The 18,810-nt window shown below is 47.9% G+C and overlaps 1 protein-coding gene across 1 annotated transcript in view; it reads right to left on the bottom strand.

The window, feature by feature from the left end:
- The window catches only part of DNAH9 (dynein axonemal heavy chain 9), a 191,448-nt gene that overhangs the window by 147,841 nt on the left and 24,797 nt on the right, over positions 1 to 18,810 (bottom strand). Inside the window, exons 15-28 of the mRNA XM_042833278.1 lie at positions 17,992 to 18,127; positions 16,496 to 16,692; positions 15,991 to 16,415; positions 14,333 to 14,555; positions 12,291 to 12,457; positions 11,088 to 11,958; positions 9,167 to 9,297; positions 7,933 to 8,059; positions 5,045 to 5,197; positions 3,973 to 4,098; positions 3,091 to 3,330; positions 2,495 to 2,655; positions 971 to 1,127; positions 88 to 192 (exon numbers count right to left, since the gene is read on the bottom strand). Coding sequence (XP_042689212.1) covers positions 88 to 192; positions 971 to 1,127; positions 2,495 to 2,655; positions 3,091 to 3,330; positions 3,973 to 4,098; positions 5,045 to 5,197; positions 7,933 to 8,059; positions 9,167 to 9,297; positions 11,088 to 11,958; positions 12,291 to 12,457; positions 14,333 to 14,555; positions 15,991 to 16,415; positions 16,496 to 16,692; positions 17,992 to 18,127 — 3,219 coding nt within the window. The remainder of the gene's footprint in view (positions 1 to 87; positions 193 to 970; positions 1,128 to 2,494; positions 2,656 to 3,090; positions 3,331 to 3,972; positions 4,099 to 5,044; positions 5,198 to 7,932; positions 8,060 to 9,166; positions 9,298 to 11,087; positions 11,959 to 12,290; positions 12,458 to 14,332; positions 14,556 to 15,990; positions 16,416 to 16,495; positions 16,693 to 17,991; positions 18,128 to 18,810) is intronic.

Genomic DNA, 18,810 nt, shown 5'->3' with positions numbered 1-18,810 from the left:
CACGCACCTCCCACGTTTACTGCTGCTCTATGAGTGCAGCACAACTCTACCCTGTCTGTGTGTATTTATGAGTGCTTCTCCGCTTACCTGCACAGCCACCACAGAAAGGACCTCGACTGAGATCCTGTTAAACTCATCAAAACAGCCCCAGGCTCCCGTCTGGGAAAGGCCTTTGTAAATATTCCCACAAGACTGAAAGAAATAAAAATAAAACAGAACGACAAAATTACAACAGTGACGTTAAGAACGGAATCAAACCCAAAAAGAAAACGAAAAAAAAAAAAGGATGCTTATTTTCATTCCCAGTCTGTTTATTTTTTAGCAACTCACAGTCTATTGTGGGTATTTAGAAGAGTGCATGGAAACAGCAGGCACAACTCAATTATAATATTTATAGCTCCACACAGTTTGCCACTTGATTTGCTAATTGCACTTTCTTGATCTATCTGTGCACTCGTTTGATTTAAAGGTCACCTGTGCTGAATTACTTATGGCTCCGCTTCCTGGGAGAGCCCATACGCTGAATAAAATATGATCTAAGGCTACCAAATCATTGCACCGTGCCAGAGTGGCAGGGAGCAAAGCTCAACCTGATGATTCAACCTTCTGCAGTGATGGAAGGTTCAGCAGGCTTCGCCTTTATTTGGCAGAGAACCCTGAAAAAAGCAGGGCAGGTGGCAGCCCTGCCATCAGCCCATGAGCACGGTGGGGAGAAACAAACAGGGCTGAAGCATTAACACAGATTTTTCAAGCATTTCACATGAAAAACTAATTCCAGAAGGAAAGGTGTCATGAGGCAGAGAGAGGGATTTGGCTCTCTGCTTCTCAAAGAGCCACATGCGAGTCTTAGAAAAGGGAAGAGGATGGCATGGAGTACAGTAGAAAGGAGCAGAGCGAGGTGGTGGATAGCAGTGATCCCAGAGGGACCAGCTGAGGTTTCAGCAGGCAGTGAGGTGCAGCACTGCAGTACCTTGTAGTCCATCTGCTCAGAGCAGTTAAACACGTACACCATGATGCCCAGGGCCCGCCCCAAATCTTTCGTAGTTTCCGTCTTGCCAGTGCCTGCAGGGCCCGCAGGTGCTCCGCTCATGGTCAGATGCAGTGACTGGGTCAGGGTGATGTAACATCTTGCACGGCAAAAGAAAAAGGGAAAACGAGAAGAGACTGAGACCTGGTCCAATAGGTCACTGTTGGGACGCAGAGCAAAGGGACTGAAGCAACGCGCTCTGGTGAGCCTTCGTTCTGCAAAGCAGTAGCTGAGCACAGTGCATGTGGAAGCTAAATATCCTCTGCATCAGTTACCACCTCTACCTGGTTGTGTGCTGTTCCACCAGGGTCTGCTGATGGGCCTTCAGATTTAGGCTTCATTTGAAAGCCCATACTGCCTACTGATACTGAGAACATCCCAGGTAACGTGGGAAAAGGCTGGCTTTTCTGAGAGACCTTCCTCTTGCCACCCAGTACCCTCCAACTGAAAGCGTCCCATTGCCCACCACTGCCAGAAACTTGCTTAGGTGGCCTAGGAATCATCCTACTCAGTGCTGCCCCAAAGCTCCTCTCTCATGCTGATGACAGACATATGCTAGATGCCCACACACCTCCCTGTAGAAACCATGGAGTTGTAGTCAATATGGTTAACAAAACATGATGACCTAAAGGGAGCCTAAAACAGGAGGGGAATCAACTCTTGGAAAGGGTAGATAACTGCAGGACATGGGAAATGGTTTTAAGTTAAAGAAGGGAAGATTTTGGTTGGATGTCAGGGGGAAGTTCTTTACTATGAGAGTGGTGAAGTGCTGAACAGCTGCCCAGAGAGGCTGTGGATGCCCTATTCCTAGAGGTGTTCAAGGCCAGGTTGGACGGGGCTCTGAGCTGCCTGGTCTGGTATTAAATGGGGAGGTTGGTGGCCCTGCGTGTGGCAGGGGGTTGGAGATTCATGATCCATGAGGTCCCCTCCAACCCTGGCCATTCTGTGATTCTGTAATGATAATACATGGGGTCTTGGCTCAGCTGACTAACATGGTTGAGCCACCTGAGATGCCAAGTAGAGAGTGAAGATGCAACACAGGGTCCACAGAAGACTTGAATGTTTCTGAACTGGCAGTCGGAAGCCAGCTGGGACACTGCAGAGCATCTCAAGTCCCTCCAAGCATCCTCATAGAGACAACTGAACCACATAGTAGGTGTCTACTTCAAGACAGGATGAAAGTTTTCTAAAATTATCAACTGCATGGGACTGTGGACAACCCATGCAAAGGCAAACACACAGGCGAACATATTAATCTGTGAGCTAAACCCCAGCCTGGGATCTGAGGCACAGATACCCCAGTGCGTACCACCGCTGGGTTAGAGACAGAGCTCTGCCACAAGAATGCTGAGACACGGAGAAAGAACAAGGGGGATGTGACTGTCAAAACCAAACCCATCCATGTCTGGCAGCTGTGTCTGACTGCACGGCACAGCCCAGCTGTGATGGTGGCTCCCGGGGACCTACCTGTCTGTCAGTGGAGTGATCACAAGCCGAGGGGTATTGCCAAGATACTCATAGGAGTAGAGGAACTGGGCATCACAGATGTTGGCGAAGCAGTGCCGCTCCTCATCTGACCACCTGTGTCGGAGCTGCGACAGCCAAACAAAAGCCTGTGCATTGTCCACCTGCAATGCACCCACATGCACTGTCAGAGTGCTGTGCTGAACTCACAGCAGCTCAGCACCGCGCAGCCACTCCGCAGGAGGGATGGGGGAGAACTGGAAAGGTGAAGGCGTGGGAACTCATGGGTTCACATTATGACAGTTCAGCAGCTAAGCTGAAGCTACATGTGCAGGTAAAACAAATTAAGGAATTAACACACTGCTTCCCAGGGACAGGAAAATGTCATCACTTCCAATGTCCTCTCCTTCTTCCTTCTCTACCCCAGCTTTCATTGCTCAGCATGACACCATGCTCCTCACAGTAAACTCTGCAGAGGTAAAAATCAGTCTTGTTTCTCCCTCCAAGGCAGCAAGCTGAATGGCATGTGGCTGACTCTCCCTCGTTTAATCCCTCCTCCAATGCCCAGCCCAGGACTTTGCTGAGCTGCAAACACAAACCTTCTGTGCTATCATCTTTGCCACCACATCCCGAGCATGCACATCAATGGTGCATATTGTCATGATTTTCTGCCTGTCACCCTTGGAGAGCTGCCCAATTAGCATGGTGACGAGGGTGTTCAGCTGGGTCACTTGCTTCTTGTGGTATTCCTTCATGGCGTTCTCATAGCCTTCTTCCAGCCTGGCGAAGGCAATCCCAACCTCAGTCGTCCACCAAATCTGTGTGCAGGACAGAGCCACCTAGGGAAAGGAGCTGGCTCAGTACCAGGGAAAACAGCAGAACTTAGAGAGCATGTGATCCATGAGAGATCAAAGATAAAGAATCCGTGACATGAAATTAAATGTTTTTTGATACAGCAGTCACAGCACACAGGACAACGGGGACCTGCTCAGCAATGTTCATTTAAAAACATGTCAGTAATAGAGACCTATTTAACAACTACTTATTACTAAGTGAGCATTTTTCATGTGCCAGACACAGCAATGGAGGCAGAGTTGGAGACCTTGAAGCTGTCAGAAGTGCACATGAAGGGCTCTTTCCTCTCATTAGCCCTCACCATCCATCTTCATCTCTCTCCTTCTCTGGGCAGACAAACCTGTCTTTGACACAGCACTGTCCAAGCCCATGAGCACTGTAAACCAACCAAGAGAATATTTTCCCTGCAGCCCCAACCAGACCATAGGGCTCATCCTGGAGATTCTGTTAGAAGAATGGTAGGATAAAGGACAACTCATCCCCCATCGCTACTGGACAGCATAGCAGAAGGCTCTCAGTCAGCGAGATGCTGTTACTGTAAGAAGGAAAGAGCAGGACTGAAAAAGGCCAAGAGCTGCCTCTTCATGCACCAGACCAAGCAGAGATGAATGAACAACAGCAGATACCTGAGCAGGGTAGTCAAAGAGCCACTGTTCCCTTGGCTTCTCCTCATATGCCGTTACAGCTTCTGTCATCTCATCTCTGACTGTAGCCCTCATGCTGTTCAGTACGTGATTCAGCCAGACCTCAACCTGGAGAGATTAAATCACAGTAACACATCTGCTCTTCCTAAGCACTTTTGGCTTAAGCGAAGATACAGAATGGCACAAGAATCTCAACTCTCTAAACAAGCCTCAGCCTCTTTCAGACTCAGTGGATTTAGATGATTCTGGTACTGGACAACTTGCATAGGTAGACATCAACAGGCAAGATCTTTCTTGAACTCAAGCTATGGGAGAAACCAAAACAAACTCCATGGATGAGTAATTTGGAGCAGTATGTTCCTCCTCCAGGCCACAAGAAGGATCAGAGATAGGACTCAGGTGCAATCTGCCAGCAGCAGGCAAGAAGTGCTGCCAAACTTGGGAACAAGATTCCTCCTGAAATTCGTATTCCACAAAATCCTCACTGAGAGGAGAGCACAAATGCAGCATGCCCCATCACCATGCAGTTTGGTGGCTGATACATACTTCAGCTTCTTGTAAGAGTTGATACAGAAAGGTACAGCTGTGGGGACAGACTAGCTGAGCAGTAGCTCAGTAATTCATCCTATGAACGAACGAAGATGAGAAAACAGGAAAAAACCCCTTGTCTTCCAAAAGATGCCCATGCAGAGGTAGCATGGAAGGGCTTATTCTATTTCCAATGCACAGCGCCTCCCTTACGAGGATATTCTTAACAAGATGTAAGACTAACATTCAAAATATCTTAAATAAATAAATGAATAAATGAAACCCCAATTAGCCGATAAAAGGCCCTTTGTTCCCTCTGTGGACTGCAATGCCAATGCATCAATTCCGTGAGCATGTAACCACAGTGGGACCAAGGGCTACTAAGTATGGAGCTGCTAAACCACACAAGCACCTCTTCCAACCTTTCTCTCATTAAGGGAGAGTAGTGGAGTTCTACAGAAGCCCAAATATGGTGTGGGAGAGCAGCCCCCCAGACCATTCTGATGGATGAGGTCCTCCCTCTCACCTGCCCACTGCAGTCACACGGCTCACTGAAGCTGACGTACTCCTCCTCCTTGCTGTACATCCCCAGGCCAATCTTGGTTGGCTTTTGCTCAGAGTCCAGCTGGAATCTCATCTTGGCCAGGTTGTCAAAGAGTTTGGAAAGATGACGTTGCACCTGCAGGCGGAATTGTATAAAGTGATTGAGACAGGGCAAGGAGAGCAGCCATCACCATACACAACTCACAGCAACAGTCATGTTCATAAGGAAGCTCTTGAATGTCTCAGTGCGACCACAGCTTTTCATGTATGGCCAGGATCACAAGCTTGCTGCTGTCCCTTCCAATACTTCCAGCTATTTCTATTCAATTCACAAAGCAGACATGCCTTAATAAACCATATTTTTCCATTGAGAAATCTCCTACATTACGTAACAGCACAGAAAGCAAACATTCAAACATTACATCACCTCCTAGGCCCACTTTCCCTACCATGTAAAGATGAAAGGTCTCCAGCCACTGCTCTGCTTCATCCTATTCACAGCACGCTGGGGAGTTTTATTTAATTTATTTTAATCTCCCTGCTTTCTCCCTATTAGAAGACAATTCTGGGCCAATGAAGTCAGGAGATCTCCTCCATCATGAGACCTTTATTTCTGATGAAGATCCATGCTAAACAGCTTAGCAGCCCAGCCCTTCTACAAAACCACACTGACCAAAAGAGCTCTTCTAGAATGAAAGCGATCAACTCCTGCCTTGTTCACAGCTGTATGAGACTGAAAAGCCAATGTGGAGGTGTCAGATTTTCTGCTGCAGGCTCTCAACATCAGCACTTTCCCGATGGAAGCCAAGCAGGTCACCAGATCTTCTTTCCAGATCACTTCCATTCAGTCGTGCACCAGATCACTGCCACCACCAGAGGCAGCTGTCTCCCAGGACTGATGTTCCCCCAAGGGTCGGCTTCCAAAGCAGTCCCAGAGCAGAGCTGCCTCTCTCAAAGACAGCCAGGGATGGGCAGATGGTCGGAGGCAGCCTCCTAAGCGATGAGGCTGAGAAAGCCTGAGATGCATGGCGTGCTGATGCTTTCAGAGAAAGACAACAGACTTGTCTGTTTAAACCTGACTCACAAAGGACAACCACGCCTGCTCTCACAAGCTGCAGCTGACATTCCTCAGTAGCCACCTTATGCATGCCCAAATAGGGCCAGACTTTGGAAGATGCTGAACACTTTCAAGAAGAAACTGGCACTCTGCATCTGCCCAGATTAAAATCTCTCCTTTCAAACATTAAGTAAAACCACAGAAAGTTTTTCTTACATCTAGAAGTTTCTGCTCACTCATCTCCACATCCCACACCTTGGCCTGCTCACAAGGCTTCCAACAACCATTGCTATAGTTTTGCCACAGGAGCCCTGGGCACACCTGAATCCACCCAAGTTCAATACCCAGCTCAGGAGGATAACAGCACTGTGCATTTAATCCTCCTTTAGGGATGATCAGATTTTGAAAATACAGTGGAAAACCAGAGAGTATATTAACATATGATCCTACTTGACATTTACTTTGCTTTCACAAATAGATTCAACTAACAGAAAACACGCAGAATTCCTTCATACTCCACAGAGCATTTTGACACAGTATCTTCTCTTTCCAACCTTATTTTTTCCTCTCTATTTTATGCATCAGTCAACTGGGCATTTGTAATGCTCCGAGGGCTGAAATCAGCCAGCAGCAGAGGCAGGTACAAGCAGTGGTAAAGGTTAGCAATAAATAACAACACTGTCAAATGCACGTACAGACCTGCTCCACGCATGCATCCACATTCCTAATTAGATGGAAAGCTTGAAGGTGAGGTTATCCACTACTGAAAGCTGGAACAAAGAGTTTATTCCTTATCCAACAACTCCCCATTTGCTGCAAAATTCTATCAGTTTGATAAGCCAAGCTTGGAACAAATGATGTCCCTCAAGCATTGCCAGCCAGAACACAGCACTGTGCAGCCCATAATTGCCCCATTTCCTGACATGCTCCCATACCACTGAACAACCTTAGCACTGCTTTGCTCCTTATGAAACTTCCTTTCTCTCAGTGGGCAGAATTTGGTGGAAGAGTTCATGCTCATCTGGGGAGTGCAGGAAAGCATACATGGAGGTCATTTCCTAAAATAGGAAACTAGAATTTCCCCCACTACAAGTAAACAGGGGGAATTGTGTATTTCAAGGGACTTCCCCACACTTAGCATTCCAAAACTCAGACTGAACAGAGAAAACATCCTTGGTTAGAAAGCCCAGGACCTGGGCCAGAAGGTTGGACACCCAGCCTGCATGCTGAGATGTGCAGGGATGGAGAGAACCAGGAGATCTATCTGCCTGCCTTGGCCATGGCCACTGTCTGGTCACCAGCTGTCTTGCCTCTTTCAGTTTGGCACAAGGGCACACCAAGAGCTATGGTTCTGGAAAGAAGTGGCTGAATAACAAATGACTCCTCTGTCTCAAAAGGGACATCTCCTTTCACATCCAAATGCTCTGTCTGCAGCTCTTCCAACAGCAGGAGGCACCTGAGCCTGGGGATCCCGGGTCAGGAACAAGTTCTAGCTGAATCTTCAAGAATGATATTTCCCTCCCCACAGCTCACTCACCACCAGTGGTTTGGCACCATCAACACGCAGACAAACTCTGCTTTGAGAAATGTTTTCAGAACCATCTGCAAACCTCACCAGGGTTACATCTGACAACTGTGTGCACCGACTTTCAGAGATGACAGATGAAGTTGGCTTGTGTAGGAATTATTATTTAACCAAGTAAGGTGGGTTAGAAAAAGCACTCAAAGAAAGGATAAGCTACCAGAGAGTCCCAGGACATGCTGTGATATCACTGACAGCTGGAAATGCAAAGGTGACACAGAGCAATGCTTACCAGCTGTGGGTTGGTGCCATTGGAAAGAATATCCAATAAATCTGCAGAAGAAATGAAGTAAAATCTGGGAAAGGCCAACCTCTTCCTGTCCAAATATTCAGCCAAAGCCTTCTCACACAGCGACAGCCTGGAGAAACAAAGCGAATGAACACCCAGGACAGAAGAATATCCCCTCATGTTCCATGCTGCAGCTGGGCAGATTCCTCCTTGCCATAGGAAAATGTCAGGCATGAGCTGAGCCTACGGCGTGGTCCTTTACAGCCTTCACTGAATAGGGCAGCATGGCATGTAGTAACTCACAGGTCTCCCTGTATCCCCAAGGGCCAAACAGCCTAGGAGCCTCATAAAAAAGCAAAAACAGAAGTGGAAGAAGCTAGAAAGCATTTGCAGTCTGACTTGCTGCTTTAAAAAAGTTCATAATTTTCACAGGTGATTTCACACTGGGATGAAAGTTTCTGTAACTGCTTTTATTTTAACAAGCTGTATTTTAAAGTCTTATTCAAACCTAGTCAGCTCTTTGTGTTTGTGAAGCCTGAAGGGAAATTTGTTTGCTCCAATCTAAAATAAATCTTTCAGTGTTTACACGCTAAACTGCTGCTGAGCTTACAAACTTCATAAATAACATGCAGCTAGTCCTCTGTGAGCAACACTGGCTTTACCTAATATGTATATTTAAAAAACCACCTTATTTTAAGAGGATAGTTATTACTGAAAAAAGCTATCGTATTCAGCTTTCAGTATGCTCCAGGCAGACAAACTCATACATTAAGTGAGAAGTGCATCCATCTCAGGACAGTAAGGTTCTTCCCAGGCAGCCTAGATCTTCCATATGCCAAGGGTATATGTGCAGAGATAATATTGTAAATTAAAGAACATGGGCTCAGCTCTGCTGCAGATATTCCTGCCTGGACTGCTAAACAGACCTTTAAGACGTTGTATTTAGGATGGCAGTAAGGCCACGTGCTCCTCAAACCTGCTGAATGCCTACTTTTGTACATGTGCAAATCGATAGGCAGGATGAGAATTTGCACATACAGAAAGCCAGGCTCCACTTTGGGGGCTTCAAGGTGATGGATCACAAATAAAAGGACTCAAGAAAGATCAGACGTGCTGCTACTTGTGAATGCAAACAAGCCTGCAGTCTTAAAAAGAACTCCTCAGAGCACAGGTTAAGCTAACTTATTACAGCTGAGCCCAGCCTCTGCCAAAATCCAGGGACCAAAGTTCCACCTACCTACTCTGAATGTTCTCCAGTTGTTGGGAAAGGCCTGGTTTATTGGTGGCTTCAACTACGTTTGGGGTTTCCCGAGCTCCATAGGCCAGTTCCTTAAAATCAACATCAATGCCTTCAAAGCGTTTGGAGTCCTAAAAAGCAACAGAGAACATATTCATGGTAAAGCACTAATTCTGTGATGGAAGGCCCCATCCTTCAGGCACCATATTTGTGTTGAGGGGAGAGATTCCCCACTGAGAGCCTCATGCCAAGAGCAGAAAGGAACACCTCCACCATATCAGAAGGGCACTTCCACCCAAATGCCCAAAACAGGCACTCAGCTTCTGACTGCTCCCAGAGAAGCCATGGATAAAGTGACCCATGCAGAAGTCAGTGCCTAGGATCCACCACTTTCATGGGGTTGAATTGCTCTTTGAATGTCTCCTCATACCTATTCTCCTTTGTTCAGGTGGTGTAACAAACCTCTCTGGCCACAGCAGCAGCAGATATTTCCACACAGGGGAAAGGACACTGACTCCATGCACTCTTCCCTTCCTGGTACAGCATCAGAGCATCAGTGCTCCAAAATGGGGACGTGTCTCCTGCAAGCAGAGCCTCTCCCTGCTTCAAGTGGGGCATGAAAACCCCCTGTGGCAGCAGAGGGAGACACTGACAGATATGCTCTGTGCCTACTGAGGATCCTCAATTTTTAGAACAGTGAAGAATAAATAAAGCTATGTTCAGGATATTCCCACTCCTCCCCTTCTTCCCGAGTCAGGCCACAAAAGCACTCAAAGCTCTCCTGGCAGCATCTCCATGCTACCCTGCACTCAGTGCTGGCAGCCCTGCCCCAGGGCTGAGCCCTCCTCACAAGGCACAAGGATGCTCCAGTACATCCCATGCCCTGCTGGCACAGTGCTCCCCAGCCCTGGGTGCATCCTGAGGAGGTTTATCCTCCAGAAACACTGAGTTTCTGGTCTGTGCCACCTGCCAGGTGGGTACTGAGATGCAGACAGCTGCCCAGCAGGATGCAGACCACAGCACAAAGCGATTTCACACATGCCATCAAAGAGCTGCCAGATATTAACAGCATGCTGGCACATGGTACAGCCTTCATGGCTCTGGTCCTTAGGACCTGTCTATACTGCGCAGTGAGAAAAGCTGTGGGAGTTAGCAGTCCATACAGAGCAGGACAAGGGGACAGCACCAGTGTGGTGCATCACCAGGACAACACTGGGCTGTGCACACCCACCTTAGGTGACAGACCCTGGCTCCGCACACAGGACCTGACACCATGTGTGGATGGGGACAGTGGGGACATTGCCAACTCCAGCCCATGCAAAGGAAGATCCCTCAGCATAGATGCAAGCGGTCCAGAGGGGCCAAGAACCAGATTGGAGCATTTTCAAAGTAATGAATAGAACTTGGTGCAAGGTTGGAAGGTGGGCTGCTACAGGCACCCCGAGGTCACCAATGACAAGTGTGCTCCAGCTGCTGAAGCAAGTGAACATCTGCTTCTCACTCTGCAGCAGCACTGAAGACATGGAAGCAGATGCTGCCAGAGCTGCTTTGCTCAGGTCTGTTTGGAGGTCTTGCAGCATTTCCATTATTACCTTGGTCCTCGATCCTCCAAATAACCAGGGAACCCACCTGCAGCACTGAATGAGACTAGCAGCCTTGCACTCAGTCTCCAGTACCTCTGTATTTGCTCCATTACAGTGGAAACTAGCTTCTCAGCTCAGGCATAATCGACAATACAAAACCATCCCTGGGCAGGGCGAGGGAAACTACTGCATCACTACCAGAGTCTCTGCCAAAAGAGAGGCAGCTGGAGAGAAGTCCCACTCTGGGGAACATGGCATTATAGACAATCCCATTTCAGATCATGGAGGATCTTCTTCAACCCTTTCCCAACAGAAAGAGAAAACTTGGGCTTTCTTACGTCTGGAAGCTGCGTCCGTATATCTTCTGAGCCTATGAATATGCTCTCCAGGTGACACCACGTACGCTGCACTTCAAACCAGAGAGAAATGACAGAGTCCACAGTGGACAGTTTCCTCTGCCACGCAGATACTTCCTCCAAGAAAAAAGCAATGCATTTGGATGTCATTAAGTTCTGCAGCTGCACCTGGTTGTCTTCCAGAGTTTCAATGAGTTCTTCGTCCGACTTCAGCAACGGGATGTTTGTCCGTGGGTGAGGCTCGTACTGAAACTCCATGTTGCTCCAGGTCAGTTTTAATTCCTTCAGGACCTTCTCCATGCTCATTTCTCTCACTGCTTTGTCCACAATTCCACGAACCTCATCCTCGTAGTTATGCAGGCAGAGCTTCAGAAGATCAGCCAGCGTGGTGTCAGAGTCCATCACAAACTTCACACCCGTCACCTGCATCAGTTGACCCCAATGTCTTTCTCTAATAGCAGGATTTTGAAGTTCTGCCACAGCTTTCAGGGCCGTCAGCATGTTCTTCACTCTGCTGTCCAGCCCTGTGAAAGCACCCCATGCCCTCATCTCTTTATCCAAATTTCGAATCTCTCTTGCAAACTTTTTGCACTCGAGATCCATGTTTTCCACATTAATATCCACCCATTTGGTGGTCTGCCAGTCCTCGAGGCTGCTGTTCACAACTGAGATCACATCCCAGAGCTCTTTGAGAAGACACATCTCCTTTCTGCACTGCTTCAGTTGTTTATAATCTGGCACCATGACTTCAAACAGAGCAGCTGATTCATAAATCGAGGTCATGGCTGACTCCATTTGCTTAATCTCAATGTTCTTTGCATCCAGCAGCTGATAAGGCTTTTCAGCATCAAACCTAGAAAGAAACGTAGTGTAACAACTTCTGAAGAAAACATTAAACAAATGGTGCCTCCAAGAGACAGAGCAGAAATTAAACATCTGTAGTATGCACTGATGGTGCTTCCCCATGCCAGTGCTGACACCGCTTTTAAGCAGTACTATGCACTCAGCACCCAGGCTCAATGTCTTGCTAGCTCTGGACAGTGCTCCCAACAACACAACACCCCAGGTGTTGAGATACAACATTGTGAGCAGGTAGGAAGTGCATGCAAAGGCTACAGACACTCAGAGATGACCTCATCAAGCTCTGTTCCTTAGGGCTCATGTGATGCTGCAGTTTGCCTTTACCTGAACGGTGCTTCTTTCCGAAACCTCTCTCTGAACCTGTGCTGCTCAGCATCAAAGGCTGCACAGCTCCTGCGCAGAGCTGCCATTTCGTTCGCCTGCAGAGGAGCCACATGCTGCTTCACAGCTATCGCCTGCTTCTTTATATTGTTCCATTTTTCTGGCAGCTCCTGCAAGCAAAATTTGAACAATGGTAGGGTGTATCTGAAACGTGATAGATGGCATATCTGATCTGTTTATTGATAAACCCAGAACAGCAATTGAGTCTGCGCCATAAGTTGTAAGGAAGAATTCCCATGATAGAAAAGCTGAACACACAGTTTGGGATAAAACTTAAGTGGGATTCTGAGTTTTGAAGAATACTGAGGACTGGCACCTTACAACCAGCTGCTCTCATCACAAAAGTATTTTCAATAATTTAACAAAGGGCCCCATGTGAAATTCTGGGCTCCCACGATGGCTCAATACTTGAGAAAGAACACTGCTGCTAACACTGAGCCCAGCGGGACCCAGAGACTGCTGTGAGCAGCCGAAGGCAGGAGGATGGGCTGCCTGTGCCAGCTCATCAGATCAGATGGATTTTCAGAGCTAATTAAGAAGCAGGACTCTGGGGCAAATCCCTGCAGTCTGTGTATATAAAATTGGTGCTAAATAAGTCTGCTTCCTTTCTCAGGTCTGCAGCCAAGCTGTAGGCACACAGCGCTGCTGACAACCCCCCCGCTGTACCTGGGATTTCCTTCTGAAGGGGATGTATTTATCTATTTCTTCTCACTAGGCTTTTTGGGCCACATTCTCAGCCCAGACACCAATACTGGCCGAGGGCTCTGTTGTCCCTGAATCCCAGGGTTCTGCTTTGTCAGTGCACACACGGAGCTGCTTCCTTGTCCTCGTCACCAGCTCCAGCTCAGCCCAGCCATGGAGAGAGAGGCACTAAGAGCAACTTATTCCTGCTTTTCCCACCCTATATGGCAGTGACTCAACCATTCAACTCCATGTTGCCATAAAGAATACAATTTGTTTGTTTTCTCCTGCATCTGAAGGAAAAAAAAAAAAACCAACAAAACAGGAAACCAAGGAAGTACCAAACCCCACTCAGCTGCCACCCAAGCCTGCATCAGAGAATGGGAGTCCTTGCCACCCAGGTGCATAAGACACCTCCTTGGAAACCTCCAAGAAAGGCCCCACTCTCAGCCTTGGGTTCTGCACACAGCACTCAGTGACCACAGGGCATCCATGGGCCCGTAGCCATGCACTTCTCCACTGTAAGAAGATCGGATCATAGAATCACAGCATGGTTGTGTTGGAAGCGACCTTACAGCCCACCAGCCCCACTCCTGCCATGGGTTGATTGCCCCCCACCAGCTCAGGCTGCCCAGGGCCCCTCCACAGCCTTGGATGGATGGAGCACCCACAGAAGAACTTCCTGCTACCCCCAGGGCTGGCTGGGTACCTCACAATGTTCTCTAACCTTCATCTCATGGCCCCTTTCACCGAAGAAAAAGGAATTCTCAGAAGAAAACCAATTCAACCAAACCAATTCAATTCAAACCAATTCAGAAATTCAATTCAATGACACCAGTAAAGGTGTCAGAACACTTTCAGAACCTGTTTCCCAGTGACATCCTCTGAGTCAGGGAGATCTGGTTTTACAGACCCAGAGGAATGAAGTCCTTTGAGAAAGCAACTCCTCTGCCAACATTATCTTCCCCATCTCCACAGTTGCCAAGAACTGGCTTATTTAAAAATAATTATAATTCAACCTAATTAACAGATGCATTTGAAAATGCATTAATTTTTTCAAAAGTAATCACTGGGAGTTGGAGCAGGCAATTCTATGTTTTTCATACATAACAAAAGGCTTAATCTCTGCCTTAAAAGAAAATCTCAATAGAACTCCAAAATTTAGAGTTATCAAGGCACATCCCACGATAGCAAAACACTATCCAATGAGGCCCTCTAATGACTGGGAGTGGGGTCTTCAGTATTACTGCAATACTATTAAGGTCACATTCTCTTTGACAACTCCTGTTTGAGTTCTCACTCACCTCTAGTTGCTTATGGACTTCCTCAGGCAGTTGCTGCTCATACGCCTTCAGCAGCTCCACGGTTTGCTTCAGGGGCTCAAACATGGCGTCAGTGACACTCTGCCTCTCTTTAACAGCCATGAGATGACCCATAATCTCCACCAAGCCATTATAATCTCCTTTTTCAACTCTTTTGCTCAGACCTTCATCAGCAGCTTTTATGAACTCTTCAAGGTCAGTCAAGCTATATAGCATACAAATAAACACACAATGAAGGGAACGTGGGGGAAGCTTCCTTACTAGCTTTACCTTGTTCTTAACCTTGCCTGCTATTGGGCACAGTCAGCAGAGGCATAATGAGCTCCTGGATCTTCGGTCTTTTCCAGCACCGCCACGCTTTTGTTCTCAAAACAGCATTAAGCACCTGCTTAAATTCTGTGAATGTCACTGGGCCAAGATGTGTTCTTAAATTCTTCACCTAATGAAGACTTAACTGCTGAGTCAAGGACTCTCAAGCAAGAGCTCCTATCTGCCTGGTTGTAAAACTATACAAAAAGCTCTTGGCATAGAAATTATCTATCAAAGTCACAGTCCTGAAAAGAACACGTGTATTAGGTTTATGTGGCAAGGGCTTGGTAGAAAGGGATGCAATGGGATTGCCCCATGTCACACAAGAGCAGCAGCTCCAGCTGCTCCAAAAGGGACCCATGCTGAGCAGCGAGCAATGCTGGCTGTGCTCTGGGAGAGCAGAATGAAGAAAGGGGAAAACTGCTGCACAGCAGCAGAGATAGAAGTGCTAAAATGCACAGAGAGAATCCTGCAGCTCCCAGGGTCGGTGCGGAAGGAGAGCAGGAGTTGCACTAGGCATGGAGCAAAAGAAATCTGCAGCACAGGACAGGCCCATGGAGCAGACAGCTGTCCCCCTGCAGCCAACGAGCACCACTTGGAGAAGATCTCCTTGCGCAATCATGCTCATGATGGTAGTTTGGAGCAATCTCCCTGTTCTTACCTCAACCTTTGAGCCTTTCCTATCATATTTTCTCTCCCTGTTCATTCAAGGGAGGGGAGTAAGAGAGCAGTGTGGTGAAGGTGAGCTGCCCATCAGGTGAAATTACCACAACGAGGTCATACCATCCACCATGAGCAGTGACCTTCACTACTACAAATGTCTGCAAATACTTCTTGTAAGCATCCAAGAGCTACAGTGGCCTTCAGTTGCAACTGCTGAAATAAATCACCTGATGCATCACCCTGCACAAAGCTGGTAACCAAGCAGCTACTCAGAGCAAGGAGAACAGGACCTCAAAACTTGTTTGGAGAACTCCCCTTTTTTGTGACCTTGAAGTACCTCCTCATGACTGTCAGAATAGTTGGATCAGGACAAATGGACAAACAGACATCCCACCTAAAGCCACACAGCAGGTCCTGGGAGGACCTGCATGTAGGACATCAAGAGCACCAAGTCCACAGAGCTATTTCCACATTACCCAGTCAGCAGTATCTGTTCCCAACAGAGAGCAGGGGATGGAAGCTGCAGGGCATGTGGTAAGTTGACAGAAGTAGGGACCCTCCTACTCCTGCTCTTGTATTTGTTAAGCACTGAATGTCCAGTCAAGATGAGAGAAAACTCATTTTTGTCAATACAGGTGCTGGAGAGAGGAGGTGGGAACAGCTCTTACCTGTGTGTGACGTGGTCAATGAGATGCTGCTTGAACAACAGACTCCACCTTTTAACCACATTCAGCAAGGACGCCTTGAAAGGCCGCGCGTCGACTTTCATCCAGCAATGGAAGACGCTGATGGGCTCGATGCGACTCACCTCCTCACAGATCTGCTCATAGGAGTCGATCTGCTCCCTGAACTGCTCGAGGCCGGGGGGTGTCTCGGGGACCCCATCCTCTGCATGAGCCTCGATTTCTGCAGCGGTGAGGATGTGCCCATAGAGCAGGAATTGGCGGAAGAATTCCTTTCTGTCATCCCCATAGAGGTACGAGTAGCGATCGAAGCTGCTGCGATATTCACAACAGGCCGCCATCACGGCCTGCACACGGCCCATCAGGTCGTGGCGCACGTCAGCCAGGTCAGCCATGTCCTCCATGTCAGCCTAGGGGAGGGAAGCAGAGCACAGTGACAGCGGGGCCTCCGTGCTGCCGCGGGGCAGCAGGCAGAGCTCAGCCACCAGACCTGGTAGTGGGGGAAGCCGCTGTGCTCGGCCAGCCTGGGCACCAGTGAGGAGATCCTGTAGATGTCATTGAGAAGGCTTTCCACCATGTCATAGAAACCATCATTTGTGCCGGGCTCCAAGGAGGGACGAAAAATCAAATCTGGGATCACTAAATCCAGCTGCACTTCAAACAGGGGTGCAAGCCCTGCCTTGGGATCTGGCAAGGAAGAACAGAGACATCAGCAGCTTCCTCAGGTTGAGAGAAATGACCTCAAGTCACCACTGACATCCACCACACAACACTCGTGTTGTGCCCTATAAGGACACTGGCAGATGTGACCAGGGACACCCACTCCAAGGGTCCTGTGATATTCTGCCTGCAAACAGCACAGCTGGCTTGCTAGCTTTTTCTCTAATGTTCCAGTAGCCACAGATCAGAATGGAGAACAGATGAGGCAAGAATGATTTAATGGTTGGAAAAAAAATAATAATAATAATGTTGTGGAACGGAGCGTTATGGAGTCCAGGCTCTTTAGCTAATCAAAAAGGAATCTGAGAGCTGAACAATTACAGGGCACAAGTTGCAGAGGAGAAAAACATCAGGAACCAAGAGGCATTTTGGTTTATTGGAGAAACACATAAAAAAAAACAAAAACAAAACAAAAAAAAAACACAGCAACTGGAAATGAAAACCAAATTCAAATCTGAAGTTACGTGCGTGTTTTTAAACAAGACTGTTTGGATTTCAATTCCCAACTCAGTGTCCCCCACGTCCAAGGGGGAAGCATTTTTGGAAACATGCTTTAGGTAAACACAAGATGCTTGCAGCAGAATTAAGTGCACCTCCACAATGTTCTTAGGCAGGAGGTCTGAATGGAAGAATCTCCTGAACACACCTCATCTCCTTGCTGGCCTGCTGCCTGAGGATTGAGATTTTCTTCCCTACCTTTCAACAGCAGAATCAGCTCTTGAGATTGCTCACAAGTCAAAGACGGCATACCCCTGATGCTTTGTAAATGTAAAAGCAGGGGAGGATCAATATCTGAGCTGTATTCAGACTTGGGACGATCCCTCAAATTAGTCCATCCAGTCCCCACAAATGGTGCACTGTCCTCTCCATACCTTCCCTGTGCAATGCTTTGCTCCACTGACCAGGAGATGGAGGCACTCACCCAACCTGGAGTTGCTGTAGACAGCACAAGAGGCACAGCAAGAAGGCAGGAAAAGAGCAACTTCCAGGCACAAGGGAAAGTACAGAACAGAAAACAGCAAGGGAGACCTGACTCCTGCAATGCTGCTTCCTCCAGCCCCATGCTGTGCATCTCATCTCTGCTGCACACAAGGGATTCAAATGCTGCAATCTCCATCAGAGAGAGAGAGAAAAGTCATCCACCCCATTCCCTTGGGCACAGCCCACTGACCCCACTGCATGGCTCTCTGCAAAGAGGAGCAGGGAACTTCCCTTAGGTGAGACTGAAGCAGGCACTGTGGGCAGAAGAAAACAATCAGCAGTTACCTGTATTTTCCAGGAGGTACTTGAGTGAGCACTCAATGGCAGTAAAGAATCCATCCAGGATTATCTCGTCCACATAATCCACGTAGGCCTTCCAGACATCAGATGCTGGGTCTGCAGTTAAGAGGCTCTGATTTTCCTGGAAGAAAACAAAGACACCTTGAAATTCAGCAGGGCTGAGCCTGTTCTGCAAGAGAGCTGCTCACAGCTAAGGATATGTGCCAGGGAGCCCATGGGTAGCAGCCTTGTGGAGGGACTGGAAACCGGATAGTTGTTACTGAACACCCAGGTAGACAGGTGACTGCTTCTGTCAGAAACTGCTGTCACCTGAAACAGCTTAAAATTTGTCCTACAAATGGACATCTCGAAAAGATCATTGAGCTTTCAAATTCAAGAAGAGGTTTTTAAACAACAAAACTAGAGAATCGTTGGGATGACAAAACAAAGGGTTTGCTAACAGCCTTGCTCCTCATCTTGCTATGCTCCCTTCCTCCAGGTCAGCTCCTAGCCATGAAACTCAGGGTTTTCTGAGCCACAGCAAGGACTCGTCCCTCCTGGGTTTCCTCCTTGCACCCCCACAAAGCCAGGCTGTCCACCCCCTGCTCCTCTCAGCAGCCTCCAGGCTCCACTGGGACTCGGTCCCCAGCCCTGGCATGTCCTCTGAGTGCTCCTTCTCCCAAGGAGGCTCTCAAGAGTCACAGTCTCAACAAGGTCCAGCCTGCTGAGAGCAGAAACCAGCCCACTCTGTCCATCGCTGCGGGGCCATCAGGCATGCTTAGGGGATATCTCAGATGTATTTCACATGTGGGTGCACGGGAGAAC

Source organism: Centrocercus urophasianus, unplaced genomic scaffold (assembly GCF_019232065.1).
Source record: "Centrocercus urophasianus isolate 14NV4802_14NV808 unplaced genomic scaffold, USGS_Curo_1.0 seq_41, whole genome shotgun sequence".
In the NCBI taxonomy this organism is placed as follows: domain Eukaryota; kingdom Metazoa; phylum Chordata; class Aves; order Galliformes; family Phasianidae; genus Centrocercus; species Centrocercus urophasianus.
The sequence above is the reverse complement of the archived record's forward strand: the minus strand, read 5'-3'. Positions and strand labels throughout refer to the sequence as shown.